The sequence below is a fragment of the Triticum aestivum genome, chromosome 6D (genome assembly GCF_018294505.1).
Source record: "Triticum aestivum cultivar Chinese Spring chromosome 6D, IWGSC CS RefSeq v2.1, whole genome shotgun sequence".
Classification (NCBI taxonomy): Eukaryota; Viridiplantae; Streptophyta; class Magnoliopsida; order Poales; family Poaceae; genus Triticum; species Triticum aestivum.
Window position 1 is genome coordinate 83,636,425 of NC_057811.1, and position 17,285 is coordinate 83,653,709.

Below are 17,285 nucleotides of genomic sequence, written 5' to 3' on the forward strand. Positions count from 1 at the left end.
TGCAGGTAAACATGAAGAGAAAGCAAAGGTTGTGACTTACCATTGCTTTAAACATTCGAGAATGCCTTGCTGCAGCTTGTATGAGTGCATTTGAAGAAATAGCAGTTGGCCTTGAACCTGGAGTCTTATTAGGACTAGATCTCTGTAAAAGAATATTTTGCAAGTTTGGATTACTATTTTCTTTGTCAACCCTCTTCGTAGGCACCTGCAAATAGAAGTGCACTTTTAGCAATGCAAGTAAGCAACATAAATCTTACAAGGTCGGAAGCATATGACTGTAATCACCTGTTGGGTTCCCATCTGTTGGCTCAATTCTATAAACTTTGCCATCATGTTTCTTTCAAATTCCAGTCTTGATGTTCGCTCCTCTTGCAACAATCTTTCCCTCTCAGCACACTCTTCTTTTAACCTCTCCTCAAGTTGTTCTCTCTCAGCACGCTCCAAGTTAATCCTCTCTTGTGTGTTTGCACGTTCAGCTTGTAGTTGATCTTCTAATTCCTTGACCTGCTGGCTGAGCTGAGAGTTTCGCTCCTGGGTGGCTGCTGTAGCACGAGCTTGCTCTTCAATCTGGATACGAAACCTTTCAGAACCAGTTGAAGTTTTGGCCATGTATCCGTACCCACGAGGCTGCGATGACTTGCATTCCAGAGTGTCTTTGTAAGCGGTCTGGAAAATATTGTTTTTCTGCTCACTTGAAAGTGGACCTTCAGTTTCAGTTTCTTTGATTTTAACCTCTTGAAGTGCTTTGTCCTAAAAATGGAAGGAACAATTATAGGTGCAGCATCAATATTGACATTATAAAAGATGAAACAAGAATAACACAGTCCAATGCATGAATGATCGCATCTGATGATGAAACATGCCGAATGCACATCATTGACTAACTATAGAATAACCAAAAGTCAGTGTACTCACGTGAACTTTCTGGGAATCTGTGTTAGACCATGTTCCATCGTTCGTGTGGGTGAGTTCCCACAAAGCAATACAATCTGGCTCTTCTCCAGTTTCCAAGTTTCTCTGCAAGTAATATACCAATGAGATGCTTGAGACATGACACCATATTTAGCAGCGAGGCATACCTATTTAGTTGGACTCATACCTTCTCAAAACTAACTTGCGAGTAAGATTTTGATCCGATTATGTGTTTTGTCTTCTGTTTCTTACGGTTATCGGCGTTCTTTTGGCTGCGATCCTATCAATTCATTGAAACCAAATATAACCAGTGAGACTAGCCGTTTCATCTTCACACATAATAGACAAACTGTGATCTTAGAGATAACCTGAAATTTTGAATCAGTGCCAAAGTACTCAATCATCCATTCCCACTCTTCTGGTTGCAAATCTTCCGGCAGATTAGCCAATCTAGCTGCATCTGTTTTGTATGCCTTGTAAGTGGAGCTTAGAGTTGATCGCCAGCCTCTATATCGCTCTTTCGCAATTTTGAGAACTTTTTCTTCTGTTTCTGGTGTATCTTCCAAGTCCCATCTGTCCTGTAAAGCATACAACAAGTAAATATACATAAGCAGTGCATTATCGATGGTAAAATAAGATAACACATGTGAAAAAGATTGTACGCACTATCATGTCTGCAATAATGAGTCGATGAATGGTAGGGTGAATGTCCGACCACGTCCTCACTCCAATGAGTGGTAACTTTCTTTTCATTACGACTACCACGTCATCCTTGAACGAACGATAGTTCATTCCTACTGTACCACCCAATTTTTCAGAGAATGTAATATTTAGCTTTGCAGATCCATTGGCAAAACGCTTCTTAGATGCTTTAAAACCTTTTAGAACACCTCGCCCTTTCTTCTTCTGTCCACCAGCTTCTACAGCCCAAATCATACAAGAAAAATTGTATTACTCGGTATTAGATTGTAAGAAAAGATGACACAAATGTAAACGAAAGCAAGTACCATCCTGTAGTAGTGCACGGTTGCGGCGAGCATGGGATGGCCATTCAGCAAGGGAACACATGTCATTAGCAGACACTGGAGTGTCAGATTGTTCTGGAGTTCCTGTAAAAGATTTAGTAGTCTTGAAGGTTTAGCTATTTAACCCACACCAAGATTTTATGCATTATAGCAAATGCTAAACAATTTACCAGATCTGGGTTGTCCACGTTGGTTTTTGTATGCCGTTATACTTTCCATCCTTGTTAAGAGAACAGAGCCTTTCTTTACTGCACACAAAGACAATCATGGGACTTAGCATTAACAAAGCATTGATGTTCTGCACCATTCAGATAGGTGACTATGAAGTAAGGATGTTGTGTACCAGGAGCATCCTCCGTAAAATTCATCATTGTGCCCTTGTGTAGGTAAACCAGACATAAAATTTTGAGTCAATGTAAGAAGAAACGCAATACATTAAGCAGGCATAAAATCAAATCAGTTTAACTCATATTAAAATTTGAGGCAGCTCAAATTGAATGAAGCTCAAGGTCAAGCTGTAGAACATGGAGAGGATGCACTAAACCTGAACCCTAGGTTCTCTTGACGTACATTATTCAGAAGTATTAAGCATATGTGAATGAACATGAAAGGCGATGTATCAGTGATAGGTTGTTCATGAAAATACTACTCTGAATCAATAGGAAAAAACATTTCCAATGTGACTCATGTAAGACCAAATATCTATTAAAAATCATCTTATAGTAATCTGAATCAAATGCAATGCAGAGGATGACTAAACCTGAATCCTCTGCTCTGTTGACGCACATATATCATCTAATATCTACATAGTGGTGCTCAAACAGCCAGTGGCGTACCATGACAAGCTATAGGGGGGGGGCAACTTTTAAACTGGCAGAAAAATATGCATAAAAACTTATACGAATGACATGAATTCACAAGGTAATCGAACATATGGCAGTCGTCTCATCGGCAGTCGTCGATTTGTCATCTTAACAACACAAGCTTTGTACATACAGAGTACGTCTATACCTTTCAGTTAATGGATCTAATGCTCAAAAAACAATGTAGATAATAATTAAATTGGCAAGAGATGATCCACGGATGGGCTGCACCGAAACGCTTAGTAATTAGTAACAAAATACAGTTTTGGAGGGGGGTCACGACCCCCTTTGGCCTCCACGAGTAAACAGAGCGAACCAGGAGCAGAGATGCCGGAGAGGCCTGCAAGCACGCTGGGGTCGGGTGAGGCAGCAACCAGCGCCTGGCCACCACGTCACGACGCCGGCGTGCACAGCCGAGACGGATGCGGCCATGAACTGGGCCGGGAGGCCCCGTCGAGCCCCAGTTCTAGGCCGAGGCGAGCTCCATGGCGGCCAGCCTCCAGGACAAGGTGAGACGCTCCGCCGACCCTCCAGGCCGCGAGCGCCTCCGTCGAGCCGGCCAAATCGAGGCGCGATGGGAAAATGCCACCGGCGGCGGCCATGTCCCCTGCCCGGACTTCTTTTCTACGACCAAGCGGCGAGCGAGGAGAGAAGGGGCAGCCCCTCTGAATGGATCGGGATCGAGAGAGCCGCGCATCAAGGAGGAGCTCGCGGGGGAGGGGGGTTTGATCCCGGACGGAGGCGGGCGCAGAGGAGAGGGAGGAGGGGGAGATCGAGGGGGACTGGATTTTTCAGCGAGGGAGGAGATCGGGAGGACTAACCTGACGCCGTGCAGCTGCTGTGGTTTGCTCTGTTGACGCCGTCATGACGCCGGCAGCACAGATGAACAGAGACGAGAGCTCAGATCCAATCGCCCGTGAAGACGCCGTGATTTGGTCTACAATTATATATTCGTGGTTTGTTATGAAGGTATTTAGCGGGAAGCTAATTTTTTGATGGGAACAAAGACGCTAATTTGGGACTTTTAGCGGGAGGTTAAAAAATATTGGCGCAAATAACAGTACACCTAAATTAGGTGGTGGGAAAGTAATTCTTTTTGTTTTAAAAAAGTAATTATTTTTGGAGGAAATTTTCCAGATTGTAAATATATTTCGAGATGGAGGGAATACTAATATTTATTAGTAAAAAGTTATATCATGGTAAAAAAACACCAAATCTGAGAATTGTGAAGGGGCGATTCGACGCCCTCCCCTGTAACGTTCTCGTCGTTGATATTTGTATAGTCGTCGTCATTTCAGAAAGTCAATTAACGAAAGAAAAAGAGTTTCCCTGTTTATATTGTAAAACAACCATCACATACATCGAAGCAACCGATACAAATGAATGCCACACACACCCAAAGCAAGATACACGAATGCCGGGCACCGACAAACAACCTCAACGACCACCAAGCACCTATAAGATGTGCAAAAAAGGGATTTGCTTAGAGCCGACGGAGACCACTAGCACGAGGAGCGATCATCTTGGAAGATGTGCAATGGACATGCCGGACCGAGGTCTCCAAGACGATGCCTCCAGGAAGGACACGACCACGAACGTCGCTACCGTCCGATCCGAAGATCAAGTTTTCACCCGAAGTAAGATAGAAGGAGTGGGAGGAACACGACGTCCACGGATGCCTTCACCGTCAACCAGTGGACGGACTGGGTAGGTTATACTCTTGTCTCAAAACATAAGTACTGAGGGGATGGGTTGATGAGACAGTCGATCTACGTTAGTCTCGATCTTTAGATGGGATGATCTCATCATCTTTCATTTTACCGGACAATCCGTCGAGGGTTTGTCCACGCCAGAGTTGGTCCAACATAATTATGTCGCTTTTGTTCAAATGATAAGCATAGAGATTCAACTATGTAAATATAACCACCCTGCATCGCGACGCCTTTGCCTGTCGGATCCGTCCTACATCGGATCCACACGCAAGGGGGCGAACGAGCCCTGCCGCCGCCGCCGCTGGCCGGGCTTCACCTAGTCACACCCTCTAACGGTGGTAGCGGAGGGGAGGAGCGGGAGGCGGCTAGCGATCTCTCCCGTCACCTGCGAGGGCGACTCGGGAGGGTCCTCCACGCCACAGTAGGTCCAACATAATCATGTTGCTCTTGTTTTAACGACAATAATAGAGATTCAACTATGTCAATTATCAACCAAACAAATTTAATTTTGAGATTTACTTATTGGCATATCACACATTTGTTATCCCCGACATCGTGGTTCATCCGATGAGATCATCGTGGAACATGTGGGAGCCAACATGGGTATCCAGATCCCGCTGTTGGTTATTGGCCGGAAAACGTCTCGGTCATGTCTGCATGGTTCCCGAACCCGTAGGGTCTACACACTTAAGGTTCGATGACGCTAGGGTTATAGGGAATAGATATACGTGGTTACCGAATGTTGTTCGGAGTCCCGGATGAGATCCCGGACGTCATGAGGAGTTCCGGAATGGTCCGGAGGTAAAGATTTATATATGGGAAGTCCCGTTTTGGCCACCGGAAGAGTTTCGGGCGTCACCGGTAATGTACCGGGACCACCGGAGGGTTCCGAGGGTCCACCGGGAGGGGCCACCAGCCCCGGAGGGCCCTATGGGCTGTATGTGGAGAGGGACCAGCCCCTTAGTGGGCTGGGCGCCTTTCCCCCCAAGGCCCATGCGCCTAAGGGTTTGGGGGAACCCTAAGGGGAGGCGCCCCCCTTGCCTTGGGGGGCAAGGCACCCCCCTGACCGCCGCCCCTCCTCAGATTGGATCTGAGGGGGCCGGCCCCCCTCTCCCTTGCCCCTATATATATGTGGGGGGTGGGAGGGCAGCAGCAACCCAAGTTCTGGCGCAGCCCCCCCCCCCTCTTCCATGTCCTCCTCCTCTCCTGCGGTGCTTGGCGAAGCCCTGCGGGATTGCCACGCTCCTCCATCACCACCATGCCGTTGTGCTGCTACTGGACGGAGTCTTCCCCAACCTCTCCCTCTCTCCTTGCTGGATCAAGGCGTGGGAGACGTCACCGGGCTGCACGTGTGTTGAACGCGGAGGCGCCGTGGTTCGGCGCTTAGATTGGAATCAACCGCGATCTGAATCGCTACGAGTACGACTCCTTCATCCGCGTTCTTGCAACGCTTCCGCATCGCGATCTACAAGGGTATGTAGATGCACTCCCCTTCCCCTCGTTGCTAGATTACTCCATAGATTGATCTTGGTGATGCGTAGAAAATTTTGAATTTCTGCTACATTCCCCAACAGTGGCATCATGAGCTAGGTCTATGCGTAGTTTCTATGCACGAGTAGAACACAAAGTAGTTGTGGGCGTCGATTTTGTCAATTTACTTGCCGTTACTAGTCTTATCTTGTTTCGGCAGTATTGTGGGATGAAGCGGCCCGGACCGACCTTACACGTACGCTTACGTGAGACAGGTTCCACCGACTGACATGCACTAGTTGCATAAGGTGGCTAGCGGGTGTCTGTCTCTCCCACTTTAGTCGGAACGGATTCAATGAAAAGGGTCCTTATGAAGGATAAATAGAAATTGGCATATCACGTTGTGGTCTTACGTAGGTAAGAAACATTCTTGCTAGAAACCTATACAAGCCACGTAAAAACTTGCAACAACAATTAGAGGACGTCTAACTTGTTTTTGCAGCATGTGCCTTGTGATGTGATATGGCCAGAAGATGTGATGAATGATATATGTGATGTATGAGATTGATCATATTCTTGTAATAGGAATCACGACTTGCATGTCGATGAGTATGACAACCGGCAGGAGCCATAGGAGTTGCCTTAATTTATTGTATGACCTGCGTGTCAATGAAAACGCCATGTAATTACTTTACTTTATTGCTAACCGTTAGCCATAGTAGTAGAAGTAATAGTTGGCGAGACAACTTCAAGAAGACACGATGATGGAGATCATGATGATGGAGATCATGATGATGGAGATCATGGTGTCATGCCGGTGACAAAGGTGATCATGCCGTGCCTCGAAGATGGAGATCAAAAAGGCGCAAGATGATATTGGCCATATCATGTCACTTTATGATTTGCATGTGATGTTTATCATGTTTACATCTTATTTGCTTAGAACGACGGTAGCATAAATAAGATGATCCCTCACTAAAATTTCAAGAGAAGTGTTCCCCCTAACTGTGCACCGTTGCGAAGGTTCGTTGTTTCGAAGCACCACGTGATGATCGGGTGTGATAGATTCTAACGTTCGAATACAACGGGTGTTGACGAGCCTAGCATGTACAGACATGGCCTCGGAACACATGCGAAACACTTAGGTTGACTTGACGAGCCTAGCATGTACAGACATGGCCTCGGAACACAAGAGACCGAAAGGTCGAACATGAGTCGTATAGCAGATACGATCAACATGGAGATGTTCACCGATGATGACTAGTCCGTCTCACGTGATGATCGGACACGGCCTAGGTTTCCGAAGACTGAAATTGGGATTTCAGACTAATGCCCATGTCAAGAGGTATGAGACCTCTGACAAGTTTCTTAAGCCTGCAGACTAAGGGAGAAAAGCTCAATCGTTGAGCATGTGCTCAGATTGTCTGAGTGCCACAATCGCTTGAATCGAGTGGGAGTTAATCTTCCAGATGAGATAGTGATGGTTCTCCATAGTCACTGCCACCAAGCTATTAGAGCTTCGTGATGAACTATAACATATCAGGGATAGATATGATGATCCTTGAGCAACTCGCGATGTTTGACACCGCGAAAGTAGAAATCAAGAAGGAGCATCAATTGTTGATGGTTAGTAAAACCACTAGTTTCTAGAAGGGCAAGGGCAAATGGGATACTTCATGAAACAGCAAACCATTTGCTGCTCTAGTGAAGAATCCCAAGGTTGAACCCAAACCCGAGACTAAGTGCTTCTGTAATGAGGGGAACGGTCACTGAAGCAGTACTACCCTAGATACTTGGTAGATGAGAAGGCAGGCAAGGTCGACAGAAGTATATTGGATATACATTATATGAATGTTTACTTTACTAGTACTCCTAGCAGCACCAGGGTATTAGATACTGGTTCGGTTGCTAAGTGTTAGTAACTCGAAATAAAAGCTGCGGAATAAACGGAGACTAGCTAAAGGTGAGATGACGATATGTGTTGGAAGTGTTTCCAAGGTTGATGTGATCAAGCATCGCATGCTCCCTCTACCATCGAGATTGGTGTTAAACCTAAACAATTGTTATTTGGTGTTTGCGTTGAGCATAAACATGATTGGATTATGTTTATCGCAATGCGGTTATTCATTTAAGGAGAATAATGGTTACTCTGTTTATTTGAATGATACCTTCAATGGTCTTGCACCTAAAATGAATGGTTTATTGAATCTCGATCGTAGTGATACACATGTTCATGCCAAAAGATATAAGATAGTAATGATAGTACCACATACTTGTGGCACTGCCACTTGAGCCATATTGGTATAAACGCATGAAGAAGCTCCATGTTGATGGATCTTTGGACTCGCTCGTTTTGAAAAGATTGAGACATGTGAACCATGTCTATTGGTATATATGCATGAAGAAACTCCATGCAGATGGATAGTTTGGACTCACTTGATTTTGAATCACTTGAGACATGCAAATCATACCACATGGGCAAGATGACTGAAAGGCCTCGTTTTCAGTAAAATGGAACAAGAGAGCAACTTGTTGGAAGTAATACATTTTGATGTATGCAGTCCAATGAGTGCTGAGGCATGCAGTGGATATCGTTATGTTCTTACTTCACAGATGATTTGAGTAGATGCTGAGTGTATTTACTTGATGAAACACAAGTCTGAATTATTGAAAGGTTCAAGTAATTTCAGAGTGAAGTTGAAGATCGTCGTGACAAGAGGATAAAATGTCTGTGATATGATCATAGAGATGAGTATCTGAGTTATGAGTTTGGCACACAATTAAGACATTGTGGAAAGTGTTAAATAATTAATACCGCCTGGAACACCACAGTGTGATGGTGTGTCCGAACATCATAACTGCACCCTATTGGATATGGTGCATACCATGATGTCTCTTATCGAATTACAACTATCGTTTATGGGTTAGGCATTAGAGACAACCGCATTCACTTTAAATAGGGCACCACGCAATTCTGTTGAGACGACACCGTTTACAGAACCTAAGGTTGTCGTTTCTTAAAAGTTTGGGGCTGCGATGCTTATGTGAAAAAATTTCAGGCTGATAAGCTCGAACCCAAAGCGGATAAATGCATCTTCATAGAATACCCAAAACAGTTGGGTATACCTCCTATTTCAGATCTGGAAGCAAAAGTAATTGCTTCCAGAAACGGGTCCTTTCTCGAGGAAAAGTTTCTCTCGAAAGAATTGAGTGGGAGGATGGTGGAGACTTGATAAGGTTATTGAACCGTCACTTCAACTAGTGTGTAGCAGGGCACAGGAAGTTGTTCCTATGGCACCTATACCAATTGAAGTGGAAGCTTATGATAGTGATCATGAAACTTCGGATCAAGTCACTACCAAACCTCGTAGGACGACAGGGATGCATACTACTTCAGAGTGGTACATAATCCTGTCTTGGAAGTCATGTTGCTAGACAACAATGAACCTACGAGCTATGGAGAAGCGATGGTGGGCCCGGATTCCGACGAATGGCTCGAGGCCATAAAATCCGAGAGAGAATCCAAACACTTGATAGTCGTAAGGCTGTTGGGTGCAGATGGATTTTAAAAGGAAGACAGACAATGATGGTAAGTGTCACCATTAAGAAAGCTTGGCTTGTCGTTAAGATGTTTTTCGACAAGTTCAAGGAGTTGACTATGATGAGACTTTCTCACTCGTAGCGATGCTAGGAGTCTGTTGGAATAAGTAATCTTGTCTTCGGATTCTGTCCATTGATAGAATAAAAAATGACAAGAGACTTTTTTCCTGAAATCCCTGCAATGGCCATTGGACATGATTCGATCCGACGTTGAATAATCAAGAATTTCCTAAGTAATGTGCGCGGTACAAAGTTCCTGGTAGAGAACTTCTATATATTAGCAGTTACTGCATTATTTATGAAATCTTGCAGATAGGATGTCAAAACATTGTTTCCTCGACGATTTTCTTGAGGAAAGGTTGTATGTGATACAACCAGAAGGTTTTGTCAATCCTGAAAGATGCTAACAAGTATGCAATGCTCCAGCAATCCTTCTAAGGACTGGAGTAGGCATCTCGGAGTTGGAATGTACGCTTTCATGAGATGATCAAAGATTTTGGGTTTATACAAAGTTTATGAGAAACTTGTATTTACAATAAAGTGAGTGGGAGCGCTACAACATTTCTGATAAGTATATGTGAATGACATATTGTTGATCCGAAATGATGTAGAATTTCTGGAAAGCATAAAGGGTTGTTTGAAAGGAGTTTTTTCAAAGGAAGACCTGGATAAAGCTGCTTACATATTGGGCATCAAGATCTATAGAGATAGATCAAGACGCCTGATGATACTTTCAAAGAATGCACACCTTGACATGATTTTGAAAGAGTTCAAAATAGATCAGCAAAGAAGGAGTTCTTGGCTGTGTTACAAGGTGTGAGTATTGAGTAAGACTCAAGACCTGACCACAGCAGAAGAGAGAGAAAGGACGAAGGTCGTCCCCTATGCTTTAGACGTAGGCTCTACAGTATGCTATGCTGTGTACCGCACATGAAGTGTGCCTTGCCATGAGTTGGTCAAGGGGTACAATAGTGATCCGGGAATGGATCACATGACAGCGGTCGAACTTATCCTTAGTATCTAGTGGACTAAGGAATTTTCTCGATTATGGAGGTGAAAAGGAGTTCGTCGTAAAGGGTTACGTTGATGCGAACTTTGACAGTAATCCGGATGACTCTGAGTAGTAAACCGGATTCATATAGTAGAGCAGTTATTTGAAATGGCTCCAAGTAGCGCGTGGTAGCATCCACAAGATGACATAGATATTCATAAAGCACACACGGATCTGAAAGGTTCAGACCCGTTGACTAATAACCTCTCTCACAAGCATAACATGATCAAACCAGAACTCATTAAGTGTTAATCACATAGTGATGTGAACTAGATTGTTGACTCTAGTAAACTCTTTGGAAGTTGGTCACATGGTGATGTGACCTGTGAGTGTTAATCACATGGTGATGTGAACTAGATTATTGACTCTAATGCAAGTGGGAGACTGTTGGAAATATTCCCTAGAGGCAATAATAAATTGGTTATTATTATATTTCCTTGTTCATAATAATCATTTATTATCCATGCTAGAATTGTATTGATAGGAAACTCAAATACATGTGTGGATACATAGACAACACCATGTCCCTAGTAAGCCTCTAGTTGACTAGCTCGTTGATCAATAGATGGTTACGGTTTCCTGACCATGGACATTGGATGTCGTTGATAACGGGATCACATCATTAGGAGAATGATGTGATGGACAAGACCCAATCCTAAGCCTAGCACAAGATCGTGTAGTTCGTTTGCTCAGAGCTTTTCTAATGTCAAGTATCATTTCCTTAGACCATGAGATTGTGCAACTCCCGGATACCGTAGGAATGCTTTGGGTGTACCAAACGTCACAACGTAACTGGGTGACTATAAAGGTGCACTACAGGTATCTCCGAAAGTGTCTGTTGGGTTGGCATGAATCGAGACTGGGATTTGTCACTCCGTGTAAACGGAGAAGTATCTCTGGGCCCACTCGATAGGACATCATCATAATGTGCACAATGTGACCAAGGAGTTGATCACGAGATGATGTGAGTTACGGAACGAGTAAAGAGACTTGCCGGTAACGAGATTGAACAAGGTATAGGGATACCGACGATCGAATCTCGGGCAAGTAACAAACCGATAGACAAAGGGAATTGTATACGGGATTGTTGAATCCCCGACATCGTGGTTCATCCGATGAGATCATCGTGGAACATGTGGGAGCCAACATGGGTATCTAGATCCCGTTGTTGGTTATTCGCCGGAGAACGTCTCGTTCATGTCTGCATGGTTCCCGAACCCGTAGGGTCTACACACTTAAGGTTCGATGACGCTAGGGTTATAGGGAATAGATATACGTGGTTACCGAATGTTGTTCGGAGTCCCGGATGAGATCCCGGACGTCACGAGGAGTTCCGGAATGGTCCGGAGGTAAAGATTTATATATGGGAAGTCCCGTTTTGGCCACCGGAAGAGTTTCGGGCGTCACCGGTAATGTACCGGGACCACCGGAGGGTTCCGGGGGTCCACCGGGAGGGGCCACCAGCCCCGGAGGGCCCTATGGGCTGTATGTGGAGAGGGACCAGCCCCTTAGTGGGCTGGGTGCCTTTCCCCCCAAGGCCCATGCGCCTAAGGGTTTGGGGGAACCCTAAGGGGAGGCGCCCCCCTTGCCTTGGGGGGCAAGGCACCCCCCTGGCCGCCGCCCCTCCTCAGATTGGATCTGAGGGGGCCGGCCCCCCTCTCCCTTGCCCCTATATATATGTGGGGGTGGGAGGGCAGCAGCAACCCAAGTTCTGGCGCAGCCCCCCCCCTCTTCCATGTCCTCCTCCTCTCCTGCGGTGCTTGGCGAAGCCCTGCGGGATTGCCACGCTCCTCCATCACCACCATGTCGTTGTGCTGCTGCTGGACGGAGTCTTCCCCAACCTCTCCGTCTCTCCTTGCTGGATCAAGGCGTGGGAGACGTCACCGGGCTGCACGTGTGTTGAACGCGGAGGCGCCGTGGTTCAGCGCTTAGATCGGAATCAACCGCGATCTGAATCGCTACGAGTACGACTCCTTCATCCGCGTTCTTGCAACGCTTCCGCATCGCGGTCTACAAGGGTATGTAGATGCACTCCCCTTCCCCTCATTGCTAGATTACTCCATAGATTGATCTTGGTGATGCGTAGAAAATTTTGAATTTCTGCTACATTCCCCAACATCGATAGATTATACACTCTGCAGAGGTAGCACACTGTACCCACACCACGGAACCCATGGCCTCGCATTCCCATTCGGGTGGACCAACGGCATTCCGACAAAACCCCTCCATTGCCACAGCACTCTCCCGGCCACTCCGACCCAAATCCCCAACGGGCTGGTCCTGGGTGGCCCCGTGTCTACCAAAGACACCCCGACCACCGTCGTGGTCAAAACACTCCCATTCGGGGACTCGGTACCATAATCTCATCAACGAGCACACAAGATTATGTGTGCTTACCGGGCCAAGGCAAGCACGACATAATCTTCCCTAGATGGAGGCACCGACCAGAGGCCGTGTCAATGGACCGAATCAAGGCCTCCCACAAGGCAAATGTGGTTGCACTGGAAAGAAACTCGATTCAGCGGCACTATGACCCAGTCAATGGCATATTCAAGTTGAATTATATTCAGGATTAATCTTTAAACTAAAAATGACCGGTGTCATAGCATGCCATGAAATGCAAAACAACACATGCATCACATATTGATAAAAATGACCGACGTCATCCATATGCACACCAAGCATGAACGTCAACAACTCATATTACTCTACTTGCTCAAAATGACTCACAACTTAACCAAAATATTTTGCAACAAGTTTTATTAATTTCCTACGCAAGAAAGTAACTCCGATAAATATTTCATATGCTTGATCAAAAAAATATCATTATCAACAACTCTTAATTTTTTTATCACTAAGTTGGGTTCAAACATTCTGTAAGACCAGTAATATGATTAAACAAGTATTTAACAGAATACTTTCTAACAAATTTTTATCAATTTAAGAATGCAAACACAAAGCTTTACATAATTAGTAACATGCATAACAAAATAATTTCTAACATCACCTCAAATAAATTTTAACTTGCTTTACTAGTTTCAACTATTCTGTAAATCAAGCATAACAACTGACCAATACTTAACAGAATATAAATAATTCAATACTTATTTACATGCATGGGTTAATCATTTCATTTAAGTGAGAAAATCACAAGTATTGAAATGGCATCATAAAAATGTTGATGTGGCTTGCCTTAGTGCAGATGAGGTTCACAAGCCTCCTAGTGATCCTCAAGACAAGCCTCACCTTCTGAAAATAATTTTAAACACAGAAAGAGAATATCAAGAACACTTCTGAAATTCACCAGAAATTCTAAACAGCTCAGAAAAATCTTATCTTTGGTGAGCTGTTAGATTTCCTTTCAAAGAACACAATGCAAAAAGAATCATCTCATTTGGACTTATGGTTAAAAAGTTAAAATTGTTTGAAGCTCTCTGGAATATAAATGATTTTGAATAAAAAGAAACAGCTGGGGGTGACGTCGAAGGCGTAAAGCCCAGGGGCGCCACCACTCGTACCGCTTCGCACGCGTACTGAGTGGCTGACTAGCGGGCCCCACTAGTCAGGTGGGGGAAGAGGGAGAGAGAAACAGAGACGGTCGCGGCTTCGCCGGAGCTCTCGTCGGCGACGAGGGCTCTTTGGCCAAAACGAGAGGGAGGGATGGCAAGAGGAGGTCGAGGCGCACCTGCCCGTACCCGTAGCGTGGCTAGGGGTGGTCGGACGGCGTCGGAATCTAGCTCGCGAGCGTAGGCAGAACGAGGAGGTCGTCGGAGTTGAGGAAGACGGCGAGCAGAGGCCGCTCCAGAGGCTCCAAGCGGGCGAGATGGCCTCACCGGAGAGAGGCGGAGGCCCTGGAGAGGTCGCCCAGGCCTGGGAGGGGCTGGAGCTGCCGCGGCGACCAGAGGGGATCGCCGGCGAGCTCGAGCTCAGGGACGACGGCCCAAGGCCTGCCCGGCCGGGCTACGGCTTCCTACTCGACCGTGGAGTGTGTGTGAGTGTTGGAGAATGCTCAAGAAGGTTGGGGGTGGCTCTATTATAGGCGAGCGGCGAGGGTGCTTCGGGCTCCGCCAGTGGACACCTGTCCACGGCGCCAGGCGACGAGCGGCGTCAGTGCGAGGGGGAGAAGGCGACGGAGGTCACGCGGCCACTGTGGGCGAGCGGAGACAAGCACAGGATCAAGGGGGGGTAACGACGAGCACAGTGCGCCCGCACTGTTGGGCTGGCCGGACCTTGCCCGTGCTCGCTGCGGCGAGCTCCGGCGTCGGCGAGTGCCAGGGTGGAGTTAATGGTGTCGAGACGATGATGGTGGCGAGCTTTGGCTAGGTTTGGCAGGCGGGGAAGCGAGCACGCGAGCAACAGAGGCTCGGGCGCGTCGCAGAGCGCGTCGGCTGCATGCCAGCACGCCTGGACGAACGCGGTCACCGCGTGAACTATGACATCAGGTCGATCTAAGCGTAAACTCGATGTCTGGCAGGTTGTTCGTGGTAGTTTAGAGTGTTACCACGATTTGGTTTGGATCCAGGTGCAGTAGAGAAAATTTTACAAGTCTGGTAAGTTTCTGGACAGTAACTTTGTGATGTTACTGTGGTCAAATGGCTGGAAGTTTGGGGCTGTGCTTTGGAGGCTAGTAATAAGTTACTAAGGTAAAGATGCACAAGAAAGATCAGGTCAAATGGAGCAAGTAAAATGGTAGTTGCTGTAGAAACCACCATTTCTGTCCAGAACAGAAAAGATTTTCTGTAGCAAAAATATTCCAAAAAGTGATGAAATATTTTTGCTCAGGGAGGTGCCCTAGGGTCTCTAGAATATTTGTGAATTATCTCAGAATTTTCTGAGCCATAAAAATTAGGGTTGCTTTGGAGCAAACAGATTTGGCTTAGGGTTTTTGAGAGAAAATGAATATTTTTCATTTAAGAAAAATATTCCAAAGGTTATTTTGTGGTGGATCAGAAGTGAAGTGATGGTTTGGGAGAGAAGTGAACACTTGGATGAAATCCAAGGATGCCCAAGTGTTTAAGTCCAAATGAAAAGATTCAGAAACTCCAAGTTTCAAAAACTTTCAAATGAAATTTCAAGCAAATAAGAAAGGGCAAAAACCAGGCTGTCACAGTGTACAACAAGGATGATTGTGGAAAACTAAGAAACAAAGACTCAAATCATACAAGACGCTCCAAGCAAAACACATATCATGTGGTGAATAAAAATATAGCTCCAAGTAAAATTACCGATGGACGAGGACGAAAGAGGGGATGCCTTCCGGGGCATCCCCAAGCTTTGGCTTTTTGGTGTACTTAGATTATCTTGGGGTGCCATGGGCATCCCAAAGCTTAGGCTCTTGCCACTCCTTGTTCCATAATCCATCAAATCTTTTACCCAAAACTTGAAAACTTCACAACAAAAAACTCAACAGAAAATCTCGTGAGCTCCGTTAGCGAAAGAAAAACAAAACACCACTTCAAGGTACTGTATTGAACTCATTCTTTATTTATATTGGTGTAAAACCTACTGTATTCCAACTTCTCTATGGTTTTTCAATTATTTTACTAGCCATAGATTCATCAAAATAAGCAAACAACACACGAAAAACAGAATCTGTCAAAAACAGAACAGTCTGTAGTAATCTGTAACTAACGCAAACTTCTGGAACTCAAAAAATTCTGCCAAAATAGGACGATATAGACAATTTGTTTATTGATCTACGGCAATTGGAATCAATATTTTATCACGTTCTGGTGATTTTTAACAATTGTTTTCGTGAACAGAAAGTTTCTGGAATTTTCAGCAAGATCAAGTAACTATTATCCAAGAAGATCCTATAGGTTTAACTTGGCACAAACACTAATTAAAACACAAAAGCGAATCTAACCAGAGGCTAGATCAAAGATTTATTCCTAAACAGGAGCAAAAAGCAAAAAACTAAAAATAAAATTGGGTTGCCTCCCAACAAGCGCTATCGTTTAACGCCCTTAGTTAGGCATAAAAGCAAGGATAGATTTAGGTATTGCCATCTTTGGAAGGCAATCCATAAGTGGCTCTCATAATATATTCATAAGGTAATTTTATTTTCTTTCTAGGAAAGTGTTCCATGCCTTTCCTTAACGGAAATTGGAATCTAATATTCTCTACCTTCATATCAATAATTGCACCAATCGTTCTAAGGAAAGGTCTACCAAGAATAATAGGACATGAAGGATTGCAATCTATATCAAGAACAATAAAATCTACGGGCACATAGTTCCTATTTGCAACAATAAGAACATCATTAATTATTCCCATAGATTTCTTAATAGTGGAATCCGCAAGGTGCAAGTTTAAAGAGCAATCATCAAATTCGCGGAAACCTAACAAATCGCACAAAGTTTTTGGAATCATGGAAACACTAGCACCCAAACCACACAAAGCATAGCATTCATGATCTTTAATTTTAATTTTAATAGTAGGTTCCCACTCATCATAAAGTTTTCTAGGGATAGAAACTTCCAACTCAAGTTTTTCTTCCTAAGATTGCATCAAAACATCAACGATGTGTTTAGTGAAAGCTTTATTTTGACTATAAGAATGCGGAGAATTTAGCACGGATTGCAACAAGGAAATACAATCTATCAAAGAGCAATTATCATAATTAAATTCCTTGAAATCCAAAATAGTGGGT

The 17,285-nt window shown here is 44.8% G+C and overlaps 1 protein-coding gene across 1 annotated transcript; it reads right to left on the reverse strand.

The window, feature by feature from the left end:
• Positions 1-1,530: 1,530 nt before the first annotated feature.
• On the reverse strand, positions 1,531-2,331 carry LOC123142467 (uncharacterized). The gene is made up of 4 exons (XM_044561367.1): positions 2,281-2,331; positions 2,108-2,185; positions 1,920-2,021; positions 1,531-1,832 (listed from the first exon to the last, which is right to left on the reverse strand). Exons 1-4 carry the CDS (start codon positions 2,306-2,308, stop codon positions 1,531-1,533), a joined length of 510 nt encoding a protein of 169 aa, XP_044417302.1. The 5' UTR covers positions 2,309-2,331.
• Positions 2,332-17,285: the final 14,954 nt, after the last annotated feature.

Bases quoted from the DNA above. Each gene is read 5' to 3' on its own strand.
- LOC123142467 (XM_044561367.1), bottom strand. From the start codon at position 2,308: ATGATGAATTTTACGGAGGATGCTCCTG. The intron at 2,186-2,280 runs GTACACAACATC...CTTTGTGTGCAG, and splicing joins TTTTACGGAGGATGCTCCTG to TAAAGAAAGGCTCTGTTCTC. The intron at 2,022-2,107 runs GTAAATTGTTTA...AATCTTTTACAG, and splicing joins ACGTGGACAACCCAGATCTG to GAACTCCAGAACAATCTGAC.